General features: G+C 35.7%; 1 protein-coding gene across 2 annotated transcripts in view; it reads right to left on the bottom strand.

The window, feature by feature from the left end:
• The window catches only part of RPS6KA3 (ribosomal protein S6 kinase A3), a 78,098-nt gene that overhangs the window by 31,018 nt on the left and 27,743 nt on the right, over nt 1–19,337 (bottom strand). For both annotated transcript variants that reach the window (XM_068918160.1, XM_068918170.1), the window contains exons 3-7: nt 10,997–11,113; nt 8,737–8,818; nt 3,935–4,015; nt 2,789–2,868; nt 339–445 (exon numbers count right to left, since the gene is read on the bottom strand). In XM_068918160.1, the coding sequence (XP_068774261.1) occupies nt 339–445; nt 2,789–2,868; nt 3,935–4,015; nt 8,737–8,818; nt 10,997–11,113 (467 nt within the window). The remainder of the gene's footprint in view (nt 1–338; nt 446–2,788; nt 2,869–3,934; nt 4,016–8,736; nt 8,819–10,996; nt 11,114–19,337) is intronic.

Raw genomic sequence — 19,337 nt, 5'->3', positions numbered from 1 at the left:
ACAAAGGCCTAAGAAGATCCCCCTCCCCCCAATACAAAAAACCATATCCTTCCCCATTCTGCACTCAGGAGCACTTGGAAAGTGAAAGGCATACATTTTTCAGTATACTTTCTACTTAAAGCTACAGTAACATGGATGTAGTATGTGGCATATCACTCTCACACTAGATGCTCATTTTCTAGTGGAAATGAAATCCAACCCTTCTAATTAAAGAATAAGCTTTTCCCCCCGCTGCTCAGCTTACAAGGTAACTTTAACAGCTGGAAAGAAAAGCACATAAGCAGAACTGCTATAAAAATATATATTAATATATTGCATTTGCTGCAGCTGATTCTTACTTTTCTGGTTTCAGGTCCCTGTATATTATTCCAAGACTATGTAGGTGGTCTAAAGCAAGTGCTAATTCCGCCAAGTAAAATTTAACATCATCTTCTGTGAACATCACCTGAAAAAGCAAAGTGATATATTTTAAATGTAAAACTTGTACAGTTCACGTCAGCACTAACTGAACGATTGAGTGGTTTTGCAGGATGAGTCTTCATAACAACCGCAGTCATTCTGGTAAAAAAAATTAGAAATTTAAATTGCTTGCTTAGACAAATTAGTATTTTATTATCCATATGGTTTTACAGTACGTACTTGAAAAACAAGTTCTGAAACCAATATAATCTCATATCATTCTTTCTGCACACCTGTGGTTATTTGTTTCTGGTTATTCAAGAGAAAAATAGGCGTGCTATAGCAGCACTAAAAATTTTTGGGAATCATTTAAACAATGTGACTACCTCTTTACTGGACGTGAACACTGGATTTCCAACCAATGAGTAGGCCAAAGAACTCCAAATGCCTCAATTTCTTCTATTAAATCGGAGAGGCGAGAAAAGCGTACACACCTTAATTTTAAGCAGACCGCCTCTAAGCACTAGCAGAAAAAAATTAAACTGACAGTAAAAATCCCAAGATGCAGCCTGAGATGTAACTGCAGAAGAGGAGGATCAAAGAGCGAACTGCGGAAATGGCGCTATGTAAAAGCACAGGTAGGATCTCAGGTAGCGGTCCTACACTTTCTGCTAGGAAGATAAACTAATCACTGCCTACATTCTGCACAATGAGTCCACTCTCCCAATAGATCAACAAATGTTGCGATCCACTGAAATATTCAACTGTTCTGAGAATGCAGGGGAAAAACACTGCCATGTGATCTGCTGCACGATATGGCACATGACACCAAGGATTAAGAACAGAGAATACCACACGTCTTCACCTTAGTAGTTTAAAGCGCGGAAGTGATATCAAAGCTTGTACAAAAGGTACTTGCTGATGTTACTCCCACAAGAGCGCCAATATGTAGTACAGGCACGTACAAAAAGGGAAATAGATTTAAGATTTAAAAGCTCAAATAATGCAAGATCCCATGGGGATGGCAATAAACCTGCACTGTATACTTTAAAAACCTTATGCGGGGTTCATCTCACCTAAGCTTAAACATCTGTAGCATAGACTTCTACCTCTGAATTAATCACTTTCCTGTTTACAGTCAGTGGAAAAAAAGCAGAACTTTTAGGCTAAAATTCTGCTGGTCTATTTTATGATCACATGAATTGACCTACATTAGGATGACATGAATTGTACCCAACACGCCCATTTAACTCTCGTTATAAATAAATAGCTTAGATGCAGGTGCCTAAAATGAGTATTTGTTATTCAACTGTATTAAGTCTTATAAAACTTGAGTGGCTCAAGATGAAAAAGTCATCAGCAGGAAAGTGACTATTTTTTCCTCTTAAAATCCACGATCCTTTCTTGGGAAGCAGGAAAGGATCATGGATTTTAAGAAAAAAAGAAGCATCTCAGTTTTTCAGTACAAATAACACGCTATTCATCTGCAGCAAAACAGACTAATTCTGCTAGATTTTATAAGCTTGAAGCAGGCAGCTTCACTGAACTAAACGTGATAATTTATGGGGTCATCACAGAAATGGAATGATATATCTACATTAAGTGTATCGCATTCTTCTCTCCCCTTAACTACCATCAACTTCCGTATTGGTGACCCAATTGTCCTGCACACTCTGTAGTTGGGAAGATGGAAGGAAGCTACAATTACAAGATCGGGCTAGCAAATATACATTGGATATATTTATACCTCAATCATAGAGTCATATTTGTTGGAAACTTTCGCGTATGAGTGACAGCAGAATAATACAAAATTCTGACATACAGAACGTTAACGTTTGTTTTAGGAGTTAAGATTAGTTTCAAAACGGCTTTTCAAAGTCATTATTTCACATATCTACACAAAGATATCATCGGCATGACAGATAGAAAATGGTTGGGCTTGGAAAGTCACTAATATGAATGGAATACAATTCATGTTAATTTATATTTCTAAATGACAATTTTCTGCTTATGTACTAATCATACAAATCTATCTGACATCAAATTATGGATATTAAAAACATACACAAACTACTTCATTTAAATCCAACAAACACTTTTTATAAGTATATATTCTTTCTGAGACCTGTACTAAATTATGGCAAAAACTATGCCAGATGGAAAGCAATACGGAAAGACTGCTTGCCTAAGCTTTTCCAGAAGCAATGTAAATTACACCAACAGTGTTGTAATGAAATGAATACTCTGTGTAAAAATTATCTGAAAAAAAAAGATTTTCAAAACTTTATTCAATGAAAACCGAAATTAAAAAACTAAACTCTCCTAATATAGGCAGTTTGTAGTCAAATTTTATCAACATATATTTTCTAAATTCAAAAAAAAAGTTTACCTCTTTGGATAAACGTGTAAACAAGTCTCCTCCCCTGAGAAAATCCAAAATAAGATATAGCTTCCCTTCTGTTTGAAAAGCTGAAAAGATCAACAACAACAATAACAAAAATTAAACACCATCTAACTTTACCTATGAACAGAGGAATAATATGCCAAAACAATTTACTCTTGCTTTCATTATCAAAACTAATTCTTCTTTCTCCTTTATGAAATAATTTAATTTAAAAATTAGGTAACTACTTTGCTATCATGAAGTAAATAAGTTCTGTATTATGTGAAAGTAAATTAAATCATCAATGTAATTCATAAAAAAAATGAACAATTACTCAGCATTTCATTCCAAATTTTGGAAGTAAAACGTCTAGACTTAAAAGGGCAATTAACTAACTAATGTACACATTCCAATGCTTTTGAAAACTCAGCCTTATAGGGAGGATCTAGTATAGTGTGCAACAGAGAGAAAATTAAACAATAAAAGCTACGTTATATAAGCCACCTCAGAGAGGGACATCGATCTGAAATCGGAACTGCAGGAAAAACTGGATCTTATAGGAAAAACATGAATTCAAAAAGTGAATTTCTGTTTGAACATTTTGTGATGCTATTCTTAAACAAGAACTTTATGTTGATACAACTAAAACTGTTCTCCTTTTTGGTTCACTTTCTGCATGACGTGTCAAGAATAATTTCATTTTTTCCCTAATAATTAAATTTTTATGGCTGCCAATACCATCGAAATTAAAAGGCATTTTCCCACCAACTTAGATGCAATTGGAAGTAATGCCATTGCATATGTGGTTCTGTATAGATTAATTTAAGGATAAGAAATCATTTTAAAAATAAGCAAAAGATCTATACAGAGAATAACACATTTTAGAACAAAATGGCTAGATATAAATAACTGTCCTTTTAATAAAAAGGCCGCACAAGGCCGCAGACTCAACTCTTCAAAGACTTACTACTATGCATTGTTAGCCGTGTGCCTATATTGCAAGAGAACTACTACACAGCAAGGCTTTGCAGGATCAGCATTTAGGTAGCACTCTAATTTCTGTGATTCTCTGAACTGCTAGGCAAGTGGCAGGCACTGTCTTGTCAAGGACACTTTTTATTAAGATATAAAAATGCATCTTTTGCAACTCACCATAATGTAACTTGACAATAAAAGGATGATTAACTTCTACTAGGATATCACGTTCCATTTTTGTTCGAACTCGATCTCGAACTACAACAGAATAGAGCAAAAAATCAAAAACAAACAAAATCCCCATCACACTATGAATCAGTATTTCTCCTACATTTCCTGATATACTCAACAGTGGTATTACAACTGTCCATAGGTCACTATACTTTACACAAAAGAGATATGAGACCTGAAAGAGAATTTATTTCACAGTACAGTTTTCCAAAAAATCCTGTTATGCATTTCACTTTGTTCCAGTTTCTGCAGTTGGGAAAATCTGACACTGGGTAAATAAATTTAACAAAAGCAAGAAGCATAACAAACTAAGTATATAGCAGACAGAGGTAACTGCTTCGACAGCATAAAAAGACGGTCACACCAAAAAAAGTAGGGAAAATTTAAGTTATAAACAAATTTATAACATAGATACAATTACACTGTCAAAGATACTTGTATTAGTGCTCATTCAAATAACTTAACACTCTTAAGACATATTAAGTGCCTTCACAATTTGGAGGGGAAAAAGTTTTACTTTCTTCATTACGATCTTACAATATACTCAATGTACTGTATTCTTCAGACAACCTTTTTATTTTAAAAGAGATTTTACTGACAGAGCGAAGATGCACATGGAGGAATGTATCAGAGCAGGACACCAGAAGCAGTTAATGCTTGGGCTGTCTGTGCTGTCCCACTGCGATGGCTCAGAACGGGACACGTGTCTCCTCCCAAGCCACTTGAGACTGAACTGAGGATCACATGCAGATGCCCCTGCTACAAGGCTGGCCATGCACAAAGACAGGGGCAGCTGGGCACGGTACCCGCACCAGCTACCTTGGTACCTTCCCTGCCATTCCCCAGTCAACGCTTGGCTCCCCTCTGAAGCTCAGCCTAACCCAGGACACAGGCAAGATCGACAGCTCTGACGGCTGGCAAGGTTTGCTACAGTGGTGTAAGACATTGCGTTTCTCTTCCTCTCCCTTATTCATCAGCTTGCTACCATCCCCTTCCCCAGTGTTACAACTTTTTGAAGTAAATTAACATTTGCAGTGGGGCTGCAGGGGTGCTTTGTGTGGGAGACGGCCCTGTGCCAGTCACAGCCAGCTCTGAAATGGATGCAAACAACCCACGGCACACCAAAGCTTAACCAGCCACGGGAACACACGGCGCTGCTGCTCAAACATGTTTGAGAAAAGGTGGTAGCCGCTCGGGGCAGGATACACAGGAGGAGGAACAGGAGGATGCATGTGAGAGGAGACACAGGAGGGGACACAAAAAAGGAACATGTAAGGAGAAATGTGAAAGGATGCATTTGGAGAAACAAAATGGAAGAGGCACAGGAGGGGGGGCATTCCTGGGGATGTGGCAGGAGGCACTCTTTGCTGGAGCAGGGACACCCCCAAAGGCATACAGCCCATGGGGGACCCAGGCCAGCGCAGAGACACCCCTGAGAGACTGTAGCCCATGGAGAACCCACACAGGGGCAGGGACATCCCCAAAGGGGCTGCCACCGCAAGAGATCCATGCTGGGCCAGGGACACCCCGGACGAACACAGCCCGTGGGGGACCCACGGCAGGGTAGAGGAAATGAGTAAGAAGGACAGGGCAGCAGCAAGAAGCCACCAGCTACCGACCCCAATATCCTGTGCCACCCGTCGCCTCACCAAAGGGACTGGGGCAGAGGGTGAGCGCAACCCATGGTGAAAACAAGGGGAACAGAGACGAGGAGCGGGGAGAAGAGATCCTGGGCTGAAGCTTAGCCTAGGGAAGGGAGGAAGAAAGGTGCTTCCCTAAAGGTATTCATTTAATTCTCCATCTTCTTTGGTCCTCAGTACCTGAATCTGTAATTAAAAGTTTTTGTTAACTGGATATAAATTCCTTGAGTCAAAACTGTTTTGCCTACAACAGCACCCCAGCACAATGCATGAAGTCCAGTTGAAAGTTTAAGTTGCCGTCATTAAAAAGTTTAGCTTTTCTTTCTAGAAACAGTCACTTCCAATAGAGATATTTAGTAATATAGATACATTTTCATGAATGAATGAGCCCATCAACTTTCAATGTCTGTGCTGAACATAAGATCCTTAAAAACGAAGGCACGTAAAATACAGTGACTCAAATACAGAGCAAATATCACATTTGAATTTTGACATTAACATCTGAAGTCATGAAAATGTCACAAGGCGCTCATGCGATCTCACTATTCAGGTTCAGTTCGGTTGAATTACAGTATTTAAATCTGGAACATTTCTTCTTTGAGCAGATTCATTTCAGAAAAAAAAGAAAAAGTTTTAAAAGTGCATATAGCTATGAAACAGTCACATGGATAACAAGATTTCTTATCAAAGAGCCAGAATAAGTCCAAATTTACAGAACCTTAACCAAAGAAATATAAGGAAAGAAGCACATTTCAGACATTGGTATTAACCATTAGTGACCTAAAACCTAACTTTTGTCGACTACTATTTCCATATGTGTACTGCTGGAAGTAACAAATTGATTTGGCAGTGAAAACTATTTTTCATATATTTTGACCATTTACAGATTGCTTGGGCTGCAGTGTACGCCAGGAGATTGGTAAGTTTCATAGCGATGTATTAATGGAAAAAAAAAACCTATTGCTTTGTCAAATTAACTGAGCCTGCTCATTTTAAATTTCTTTCTTAGTATGTTTGATACCAGACTCTCTAGCAGCAATTTAGCCCTGTTTCTTTCCATCTCTCATGCAGGGGCTTTGAAAGATGATACCTTCTGTCATAGTATATTAATAAATAGGTCTCTGCACTCAATAAAATTGGTGTGTGTACTCTTGAACGTACTCTAAACATTAAAAGGCTGGACTACTTACATTAACGTGTTTTGGCTAATATAGCTGCATTCCTATGAAAACTTTCTCCCTAAATCTGCTTTGACAGTCATGCGCATTGCCTTAAATTAACAAGCAATCCTAAAGGGTATTTTTAACTCTAATGTCACATCACAAAAATAATCTTCTGAAGTAGATTTAAAAGAGCTAAAGATCCTTAGACAAATCAGGTAATGCAGTGTATTATTTAAAATCACAGTATTAGATCTTTAAAAATTTATCTACCCAGTTCTTCCTTTTGGGAAAAAATAATAATTTTATATTAAGACTTCAGTAGTAACCTTCATTTGTGTGTAATTGCTTTTCTTAAACCATGAACTGAAACGGAACAATGTTCAAATGCATCTGAAAATTCAGATACAAAGCGCTGAGAAATGTTGCATCCTCCTGTTAGTGACAGCTTTCTGCTCATGCCTTTTGTATCCTTGAATTCTTAATGTATTGAAGCATCTACTTTTCTAACCAGAAGTCATGCTTTCAGTTTCAGGGAGTATTTATCAGTTTCCACATCCACAAACCGATCCACAGCTTGCACTGGAATTTCTATGCATAAGGTTAAGAGACCATCAAGAGGTGATGGAGAGGAGCCCTCAAACATCTTATGAAGCAATTGCTGAATGATCTTTGACCCTTAGCTATTAACAGGCTTGGGAATGAAAGTCTATTGAGGATATCAAGGCACTTTAAATAAATGGAAACCAATTTCAAAAAAATAGAAAGTATATAATGAGAATAACACCTTCCACAAAACACCAAGATACAAGAAACTCCAATAGTTTTAAATAGAAGTGAGGCAAAATGAGATCCGTGAGATAGATATTTGACACTAGTTCTTAATCAGGAAAACTTCAGGTTCAACATTTTAACAGAGTTTGCAGTCCAGTGCAAGTATGCAGTTTTCATTCACTAGTCACTATGAATGTTTTCAGATGAAAACTCATGTTAAAATTGCAAATCGGTATGATAGAGCAATAACATGGCCCACAAGCTCTTGAAATGGTCCCAAAACTATCATTGCAATTTCAGCTGCAGCCATGAGTTACTTTAAAAGAATTACAAATAGTCTCAAACACGGAAGTATAGAATAAGGGTATAAAAAAAAAAAATACACACACACACACACACACACTGCAGTTACAGGATTGCTGTGTGAAAGATCCCTTTCATTTTAATCTGTAATTGAAATTATATTTTTTTCATTTTTCTTATGATAAAACTACAGGACAGAACTGACACTGCTCAGATGTGAACTTTTTATTTTGTTACTGATACCACTGAAACACCCAAGAAACTGAACATTTTAAGGACTCATTTTAATATTCATTTTTGCTTAAGCAAATAAGAAGATTGACTTAAACTTTCATGAGACGCATTTTACACCCAAAGCAAGTGCCAAAGTACTGGGAAAATGTACAATATACTTCTGATGCAACAGAGGTTAAACTCTTGTGTTAAGAGCTTTTATATAAAATAGCTGATATAATGCCCTTGTAAATATCATGACCTAAATTTAACCGGAGCAAAAGGCTGGAACTGTATCCTTAGTGATATACAGCAAATGAAAAAAGGAGGGATATTAAGTTTCAGCTAACTGCTCATGAGCAAGTCAGCTAGCAGAGGTAACACAGCTACCTTAGTAAAAATCATTCTGCTACTAACAATGAAAGGGACCTAAAGGACTTAAAACAGAAGGGAATTTATTTTCCCCTATAACCCTATGAATGAATATTTCTGAGTACTAAATTCTTCTGGGTTTACAATAACAAAGCAGTACGTTCTGCTACTTACTGTTTGGTAATAGTAAGCTCTAAGATACAATCTTTTGGAAAGACTGTGTAAAGATTAAGTGTTAGTATAATATCTATGATTTCCCACTTTCTTTGCTCTGAACAGTGCTTACCTTTCAAGGTGGCCTTTTTTAATACCTTCATTGCATAAAGCTGTCTAGCATCTGATCCTGAGATTTTTTTGACAAGAAATACCTGCATTGAAAAGGAATTTGCAAAACGAAATAAAGGTAAGTCAGATTACTATACTTTGCTATTTACTTTTTTCATCACCAGCATTTTTAGATCATACAAAACCCAAATACGAGGTTTCCTTGCATTTTTACATACCATCCCTTCATTTCTTAAACTAAAAGGTTCACTCAAGGCCAATCTGTCAATTTCTGATTCAACATAATTGATTTCAGCGAATAAAAGGATGAATCTGAATTCTCTCAAAAGGTAAAGACAAATTTACTTGACACATGAAATTCAACTTCCTAATCTTCTTCTGTTAAAAAAACCTTTAAATATTAATATATAGAATATTAGTATAAATCTCAGAAACATGAATCTCTACATAGTTTCATCTTACAAAAATTAATAATTTTAATACAGCAAAATATAGCAAAAGTGCCAATAAAAACAATTGTCAGATATAAAATTGTGCATGTGTAAGAGCTAAATCAGAAAACTATATACATCAACATAAGTCAAACAATTCAGTTCAAACAAGCAATTCAAGAACTAAATCACAGTAAAATTGTGATAAAAAAACCTATAAAATTATGTGAACCAACCTCTAACGCCACAAAAATACACCTTTTTTGATATGCTATGGTTGAATTTTATATATACCAATAAAGTAAAACCAGATTCCAGTAAAATGAGTTTCATTTCCTTCTCTAGGATAATAGGTTTTCTTGAATGGGATTGATTTTAATATCCTTAATCCAAAATGAATTCCAGTAGAGCCAAATTTTAGATTTAGTAATGAGGAAAGTAAAATATATCTGCCATAGGTTTTTTGGTTATTTAGAAAAAACATTAGCGATATTGTGGTAAAGGAGAAGGCTGAAAAAGTGTTCTATTATATGAACCTTATCTGCTTTTTTTTAAAAAACAATTTGCATTTATGTTAACATTCCTTTGCATTACCAGAACAGCGCCAAGAGGCCTTGAAAAGTGTGCAAGGTAGTCTCTTTAACTTTAAAGAGAAGTAGTGAGATCTTCCCAAATTATTACAAAAAATGGATTCCTGTTTTTGCATAAAGGAAAAGTAGTACATTTTTTGATATTATGAGTCAGATGGATAGTTATTTTTGCTTTTCCAAAACTTGACTAAACAGGAGTATTGCAGCATTGAATTTAGTAATATCAAGAAAAATCAGAAGAAACCCTGAAGTGATCACAAGTTTATTAGCTTATAGTTCCTTACCCGGAATGATTTACTTGTCCTGATTTGCAGGATTTCAAATAAAAACTTTTCTATGATTCTAGATGAAATCAAACAACATAGGAACCGAAGAACCTCTGAGATCAGGCTTCTCAGTAAATGCTTACTAAATTGAGAGCAAAATTTTACAGTTTTTAAATATCCAGATTTCCAATCTTAATTTGAACTGCTATTCCAATAATACAAGTAACTTCCTATCACAAAGACAGGATTGGACATTATTCTAATCTTTCCCATATCAAAGATTAGGACTTTAATGTAAGGCTGAAAATAGTCTTCAAGTCTCTGTTGGCTTACATGCCATATTCCATCGACTCTCAATGATTTCTGCCACATGAAATTAATGCTTTAAGTTGGATTTGGACAGCTAAAGGTACATGTACAGTTAGAGAGAACTCAGTGTGGTCATTACCCACTAAAATCAAGATAATCTTTGTCTTATCCAAATTATGACAGATAATGCCCAGCATAACAACACTGGAGTATATCGAGTTTAATGCAATGACTAAATTGTCCAAAATCTGTTCTTTACAATTACAATTCACTACAAAAATGAATTCTTCCTACAGTTTCTGTAGAGTCAATAACCCACCATTTGCAAGTTAGCAACTGGGATTATGGTTTTCAATAAATCTCAGTTACATTTACTATGTTGACTGCATTTTAATATGTCTCAACCTCTGCCCCTTCAAACACAGAAGATTAACAAAGTATAGAAAAAATAACACTCATCCTTTATTAATAGTGAATACCTTTTACTTCATATCAATTACTTTTTAGAGATCCAGTAAAATTAGCTACTTAGTGCTAATTTAAGAGAGTTTTGACTGGCAGCTTTGCTTGAATGCAAGACTGTAGTCCTTTTAAATAATTCACTCTTCATACGATTCAATAGTAGATTTCTGAATGCTTTCTCTGGAAGGAGTTCAGTCACCAACCTTTCCAAAGGATCCTTGCCCTAGTACTTTCAGAAGTTCAAACTGTGAAGGGTCTGCTTTCTCATGTCCTTCCTTTACATGATGAGTTATTGCAATTTCTTTGATAGTTCCTTCTTCCTGACAGAGGAAAAAAATGAAGCATAGATCAGTGAAGTACCTTCCTAAAATGCTTATAAATTCACAATAGGATGAAAAATACAAATGCCACTGAATCTAAACAACATATTCCCAAGAGCAGATAAAAATACTGAGCAATACTATCCCCAGAATTAAGATACTTACAAAAAATAAATTACACCTGTTACAAAAGGCAGTATTAGTTTAGTTACTACGTGAGCTGAATTTTTAGGTACGCATTAGAATCCAGACAATAACGCAGAGTTGCCTTCAAGGCAGCAGTTCCCAAGCTTTGCTACTCAGGCCCACATTGTTTGGTTTGCAGCCTCAGTTCCAGATTCACAACCCATTGCCGGAAACCTTTGTCTAAATATTTTGAAAGATCCAGTCCTCTTAAAGCACACCTTGTATGTATCAAAAGGATGAGCTCTGTTAGGAAACCTTCTTTTTTAATACTCGAATGAGGATGATGACGAGGCAGTGTGGGTATTCACCTTTATAAAATGGTCTAGAGCCTAGGGCTCTGGACATTTACCCATGAAGCAAAAAATCCAACAAGTTCTCCACCTGCCACTGAGAAAGCTAAAGCTCTGGTGAGGGAAGAATCTCATTGCCACTCAACCCAAGGAGAGTCTACTCTGTAGAAACTGCCAGTCTTTACGATTCCCCTTTTGTGAGAAAATAAAGTCATCAGAAAGCTCTAAGGTGCAGTGGATCTTCCAGTGTTTTGTGCTCTTCACTTAATTCTATATTTACTTTATTACTATTGTTATTTTTAAACAAAATTTAAAAATCCTCTCAAAAATCAATGCTCCTTGCTGTGCAGGGAAAGAATTACAGAACTTATCAGCAGCTGTGAAGCAAGGAAGGCAAAGACTGCATTCCATAATCGAGGCATTACTTGCGATTCAACCTAAACAGCACTGACTGTAAGTTAACTGATTAAAACATAACGCAAACAAGCTAAATGCAATTTCAACTTTTTGTGCGCTCTCCTCCTGTTCTTCTTACAGCCTACAGTGAAGAAAAGAGTTTAGATTTAAATTTCCTTCTTTGGTTAGCGAAGCATTCTCAGACCCTTATTCAGTAAACTACAGAGTAATTAACGTTAGCGGTGGGGAAGAAACAGCAGCATTCTAAATCTGTGCTTCTGCAGTGCTGATTTATACATTTTTCCAGTGTTCAGCAAGTATTTCTGTGCCTGAATTTTGGCTGAAAGTATCCGTTGGTGCATGATTGATCAATTCAGTACCACGTTTAAGCGCACCGCTGCTCTGCACATGCCTCTGTGCTGAAACGCACGCTTCTCCTTGGTAAACCTTCCCTTCACAAGATTCTAACCTCTTAGCAAACAAAACTACAAACAAACCAGACCTAACAAATCCTGAGCACCCGACACACGCACGCACACACAAAATTCAAACGCATACTTTGGAAGAAAAGCACAGAACATCCGAGCAACTTTTAAAATCAAAATGTGAAAAAAACCCCATACTTTAATGTAAGTTTTTTTTTTTTTTTGAGTATTTTAACACTAGTGAGACAATTAAGGACATGTGCCATTTTCTGTTGTAAAACGACCAAAATTTGCATGCATGTGTATGTATATTACTCCTAGTATCAGAATCCAGCCAGAAACCTTTTTCTCAGGAGAAAAAAAGGTATGTATGCTACTATTACTCACTCAAACTTGAGTCTTTAGAGCTTGAAAAAAAATACTGACACCTCCTACTCGTCAAAGGAATTATTTTCTGGTGGGCCTTCACATTATTATCTTTTATATTAGCATGTGATCAAGTGGATTACACACTACAAAATCTGCTAATTACAATCTTAGTGAAACCCAGGGGAGGAATAGCACAGTAGAAAAGGTGGCTGAGTACATATGACTTTGGGTACTTTGATCCATTCCTGGTCAACTGTTTTATCTATTAGCTCTCAGGCAATCTTGTGAAAATGAGGCGGGGGGGGGGAGAGGGGAAGAGGGGGAGAGGGGGAGAGGCAAATAGAACGAAAAAAGAAGACAAGACAAAACAGAAAAAAGAAGACAAAAAATGACAAAGAGGACAAAAAATAAAAAAAGACGAAGAAAAAAGAAAAAAGAGATGAAGAGAAGGAAGAGAAGAAAAAAGAATAAGAAAGGAAGAAAAGTCAAGACAAAAAAAGACAAAGAACAAAAAATGACAAAGGCAAAGAAAAGAAAAAGAAGACAAGATAAAAAATGAAAAGAAGGTAAAAAAGAAAAAAGATATCAAAGAAGACAAAAAAAGAATGAAGATGTCAAAGAAGACAAAAGAAAAACACAAGAGAGGAAGACAGAGAAGAAAATAGGAAAAAAGAAGAAAAGAAAAAATGAAGATAAAAAAGACAAAAGAAGACAAAACACAAAAGATGAAGATAAACAATGACAGAGATGACAAAAAGGAGGAAGAAAGGGAAGAGGAGAATGAAAAAGAAGAAAAGAAAGGAAGAAATGGAGAAAGAAAGAAAGGAAAAAAGACAAAAAATGACAAAGAAGATGGAAGACAAACAAGAGAAAATGAGGAAGAGAGGGAAGAGAAGAAAAAAGAAAAAACGAGAAAGGAAGAAAGGATAAAAATAAAAAAGAAGACAAAAAATGGCAAAGAAAAAAAGACACAGAAGACAAAAAGACGGAGACAAAAGATAAAGACAAAAATGAGAAAAAATGACAGAGACGACAAAGAAGAACACAGAAAAAAGAAGACAAAGAAGACAAAAAAATGACAAAAAGGATAAAAAAGAAAAAGGAAAAATGTCAAAGACGACAAAAAAGAAAAAAGGAAGATAGGGAAGAGAAGAAAAAGAAAAAAGAAAAAAGGAAGAAAGATGACAAAAAATGACAAAGAGAAAAAAAGACAGAAAAGACAAGACAACAACAACAAAAAAGAAGATAAAAATAACAAAAAATGAAAAAGACAAAGACAAAAAATGACGAAGTTCACAAAAAAGAAAAAAATGACCAAGACGACAAAAAAGAAAAAAAATAAGAGAGGAAGAGAGGGAAGAGAAGAAAAAAGGAAAAAAGAAGCAAGGAAGAAACGAAGAAAAAGACCAAGACGACAAAAGAAGTCGAAGACAAAAAAGAAAAAACAAGATAGAAAGAGGGGGAAGAAAAAAAGAAAAAAGGAAGAAAGGAAGAAAAGACAAAGAAGACAAAAAGGACAAAAGAAACAAGAAGACAAGATAAAAACAAGAGAGGAAGAGAGGGAAGAGGAGAAAAAAGAAAAGAAGAAAGGAAGAAAGGAAAAAAGGAAGAAAAGACAAAAAAGAAAAAGGACAAAAAAAGAAGCCAAAGAAGACAAAAGAGAACAAAACAAGAGAGGAAGAGAGGGAAGAGAAGAAAAGGGGAAAAAGAAAGGAAGAAAGGAAGAAAAGACAAAAATGACAAAGAAAAAGACAAGATGTCAAAGACGACAAAATACAGGAGAGGGAAGAGAAGAAAAAAGAAAAGAAGAAAGGAAGAAAGTAAAAAAGGAAGAAAAGAAAAAAGGACAAAAAAGAAAAAAGATGTTAAAGAAGACAAAAGAGAAAAAAGTAAGAGAGGAAGAGAGGGAAGAGAAGAAAAGAAAAAAGAAAGTCATAAAGGAAAAAGACAAGGAAGATAAAACGACAAAGAAAAAAAACAAAGACAAAGAAGACAAAAGAGAAAAAAACAAGAGAGGAAGAGAGGGAAGAGAAGAGAGAAAGAAAAAAGAAGGAAATAAGGAAGGAAAAAGAAGAAAAAAATGGCAAAGAAAAAATGACAAAGAAGACAAAAAATGAGATGAAGAGAGAGAAGAATAGAAAAAGAAAGGAAGAAAGGAAAAAGAAGACAAAAAGAGAAGACAAAGATGACAAAAAAGAGAGGGAAGAGAAGAAAAAGAAAAAAGGCATAAAGGAAAAAAGGAAGAAAGAAAGAAAGGAATTAAAGGAAAGGAGACAAAAGATGACAAAAAATATCAAGACAAAAAGAAAAAAGATGTCAAAGATGACAAAAAAGAAAAAAATAAGAGAGGAAGACAGGGAAGAAAAGAAAAAAGAAAAAAGAAGAAGAAAGGAAGAAAGAAGAAAGGACTAAAATGACATAAAAGGATAAGGAAGACAAAGATGACAAAATGAGAGGAAGAGAGAGAAGAAAAAAGAAAAAAGCAAGAAGAAAGGAAGAATAAAAGACAAAAAAGACAAAGGAGACGACAAAAAAGATGTCAAAGACGACAAAGAAGACAAAACAAGAGAGGAAGCGTGGGAAGAGAAGAAAAAGGAAAAGGAAAAAGGAAGAAAGGAAGAAAAGAAAAAAGATGAAGACAAAGAAGACAAAAAAGATGTCAAAGATGACAAACAACAAGAGTGGGAGAGAGGGAAGAGAAGAAAAAAGAAGAAAGGAAGAAAGGAAGAAAAAAAGAAGAAATGCAAAGAAGACAAAAACTAGAGAGGAAGAGAGGGAAGAGAAGGAAAAAAAAAGGAAAGAAGAAAGGAAAAAGGCCACACAAAATGCCAAGTTGACAAAAATGACAAAGACGACAAAGATGAGAAAAAAAGAGGAAGAGATGGAAGAGAAGAAAAAAGAGAAAAAGAAGAAAGGAAGAAAGGACAAAAACGACAAAAAATGATAAAGATGACAAAAGAAAAAAGACGTCAAAGAAGACAAAAAAGAAACAATGAGAGGAAGTGAGGGAAGAGAAGGAAAAGTAAAAAGAAGAAAAAAGAAAGTAGAGAAAGGAGAGACAGGAGAGAGAGGAAGACGAGAGAAGAAGAAAGAAAAAGAAACATAAGAAATGAAAAAAACAAGAAAAAAGAGAAGAATGAAAGAAAAGAAACAGACAAGAAGAAAGAAGAGAAGAAAGAAAGAAAAAGGCAGAAAGAAAATGGAAAAGAAGAGAAGTGCTGAAGAGGTGAAGAGAAGAGGAGGTGAAGAGAAAGAAGAGAAAGAGGAGAGGAGAGAGAAGAAGAAGAGAAAGAAGAGAAAAAAGAGGAAAAGAAGGGAAGAAAAGAAGGGAACAAAGAAGAGAAGGAAAAGAGAAGGGAGAAGAGAGAAGAAAAAAGAAAAAGGAGAAAAGAAAAAAGAAAAAAGGAGAAAAGCAAAGACAAAAGAAAAAAGAAAAGAAAAAAGAAAAAGGGAAAGAAAAAAGAAAAAGAAAACAAATAGAACAGAAAATGAAAAAAGAAAGAAGAAAGAAAAGCAAAAACAAAAAAGAAAAGAAAAGAGGGGGAGAGGAGAGAAGGAGGGAAAAAGGAGGAAGGGGAAAGGGAAGAGGGGAAAAAGAAAAAAGAGAAGGCAAGGACAGAAGAGAAGGAAGGAAGGCATGGAAGGAAGAAAAGGAAGGGAGGCCTGGAGGGATGGAAGGGGAAGCGATGAAGGGGAAAGAAGGGATGGGGAATGGAAGGCATGGAAGGAAGGCATGGAAGGGACAAAGGGGATGGAGGGGCAGGAAGGCATGCAAGGGACGGAAGGGAAGGCAGGCATGGAAGGGAAGGAAGGAAGGCCCTGACCCTTTCTTCCAGTTTTAACTACAGCATATTGTTGCATAAAAAGGAGCTTTTCAAGCTTATACGGCAGCAAATTCTAAATGAAAGTCCCAAGACATGGAATTTCTTTTTTTCCAGCCACACAGCTATCTCTTGAGGCTTTCTTTACACTGAAAAGCAAAGGTGTGATAGAAGCCTTATTTTTTTAAATTAAGTTGTGTTAGTCAACTTAACGTGATTGCTGCTGGCCTCCCCTACTGTGAAACTAAATATAGAATACAAGGAAACAAACAGAAGGTAACATTACACCAAGTTTCCTTAACGTGTCCTAACAGTATAATAGTGTTAAATCAACACTGGCCTACACGGGAAGTGAAAAAGGCAATGGAAAACAAGTTTGGGTCTGAATTTAAAACATAACTATTTTAGAATAGCTTCCTGTATTGACATAATATGCAACTCGGAACTACTCTGGCCAGTATTTTAAGTGCAAGTCAGCTCTTAGTAGTGCACCTCACAGCCTATGTCTATGCCCAGGAATATACGTATGGAAAAGAACACTGAACTGACAGGGGAGTGCTCTGCAGGTAAATTAAATCCAAAAGAAAAAAAAAAGCTAAAAAAAAAAACAATCAACAGCAAAGGTGACTCATTTTTCTCTTCAGGACTCAGCTGCAAATTGGAATAGGAAACATGAACTCGTCAGGAAAAAGGATGTACACACACCTTTTAAGCAAGCAGTGAAAAACTAACAGTTTTTAAGTTATAAAAATAACAGCCTAATTATATTGCTGGAAAAAAAATCTGCATTTTAGGTGCATATTTAACACTAAGTATGTACTTTCTGTTCTACAGTTTGAATTTATATCAAACTCCTTTACATTCACTTTTTATTCTAGGCTACCACTGTAACATAAAATACTTGGTTTTGTTTGTGTGGTCTTATTACAGGAATAACTACTAGCTTATGTATTAATATGAAACTGGACTTCAAACCCTAAAGGCAGTAGAAAGAGAAGAGTCAGCTGCTTAAACGTTTCTCAGCGGTAACGAAGCAAGGAAAACTCTCTGCTTGTCTTACACAGCTTAGTCTATCTGCAGACCTTTTTTCTGAAAGGTATGCTCTCAGGGAAAGAAATTAAAAGAAATTAAGCAGGTCTGTTGCTGGTGCACCAGGCTCTGAAGTGCTGAGAGCTGACAGTATTGTGGATGATGCTATTCCTACTGTTCTTACAGGCTTATACTTTTCACTTTCATTATTGCTCCCAGTAACTCTGACATTTTTAGAGGTTGATTTTTTTCCGTAATTAATGTAACAGCAGAAAGAACACATAGCCCATGTCTCTTGATTCCAGGTTCTTCACTCCAGATGCCTTACAAAAGGAATTAAGCTCAAAATGATTTGACAGTGGTGAGAGAAAAAAGGTCCAAGACAGAATTCTGGAGTCTGGGATTAACCCTTATGTATATTAAGAAAGTAGCAGGACATACACAACGACAAGGCACTTGTCCCAGGAACACTGGGACGGAAACTGCAAATGTAGCAGAAAAGTTTCCTTACTCTCGGAGATATGTAAGAATCAGAAGTGAGTTAATTTTAAAAAGGTAAAGATAAGTGAGCATTCCATAACTGAAATAGCACTTAGGAAAGCTATCCCTGGAAAAACACCTTTTCTGGATACTCAAAAGTTGTGTGAATAACAGTAAGGACTGAGCCCTTAACTCTTCTATTAGTATATTTTAGATAGAACATAGTCATTAAAACACATTTAGTTCATCCACCTCACAACGAGTAACACAGATCTGAGCATACATTCCTCAATATAAAATTCCGATATATTACTAAAGAGAAAGAGAAGCAGCTAACTTAAAGTCTTATAGCAATAATAATAACAGAACAGTATGTTTAAATTGTCACGTGTGTAAATGTAGGGACATTTAACAGGTGTAAAGTCATTAAGTGACATAAATCTGAAAAGGATAAGAGAATACAGGAAGCACTTGGAGCTTAAGACACTCAAAGCATTCAGGTCAAATAGAATATGACATCTTAAAATAAACTATGTCCACCCTGACCAGAAAGACATTGTCCCTGATGTCAGTTTCACTGAAATTAAACTGCAATCAATCAGTTGAAGTATAGAAAGGCAATCAAAAAGAACTGGCATTACATTTTTAATGTCTGTTATTGTGGAGAATAAGTATTCTAGTTGGCAACAAAGAGGGGAAAAACGTAACATTTAAAGGCTAAACAAAATTAATGCTTCCTTCACCATATCCGAAATTCAACAGAAAGCTTCTAACAAATTCAGAAATAGACTTTGGAGAAAGATTTCTTTTAAAAGGGTTCAGACACGCATTTAGAAAAATCCAAGAAGTTCTTATAAGATATAAACTGAATAACTATATCACCATGAGTCCCTAAAGTCCCCATAAAGATTACGACCAAAACTACTCATCAGGAAGGGAATATTAAGGATAACAATCACCATCCATATTCCATTAATAAACAGGACCAAAAAATGACTGCAAAACAAGGTCATGTATTTGTTTTGTCAGGAAACCAATACTAGAGATAGGTGAAACCTCCCTGGGAACTGCAGTGAATTTTAGTTGACAGACAACTAAGCATCGATCAAAGAATTCTCCCTCTGCATGCTTGCCGACTATAAGAAACATACTGAGAAATGCAAGAGCAAATCTGTAACATATGAATAAAGCTTTTGTGGTGAGTGAAAGTAAAAGGCCACATAGCACC

This window comes from Struthio camelus, chromosome 1 (assembly GCF_040807025.1).
Source record: "Struthio camelus isolate bStrCam1 chromosome 1, bStrCam1.hap1, whole genome shotgun sequence".
Taxonomy (NCBI): Eukaryota; Metazoa; Chordata; class Aves; order Struthioniformes; family Struthionidae; genus Struthio; species Struthio camelus.
This window is presented reverse-complemented; position numbering and strand designations above follow the sequence as displayed.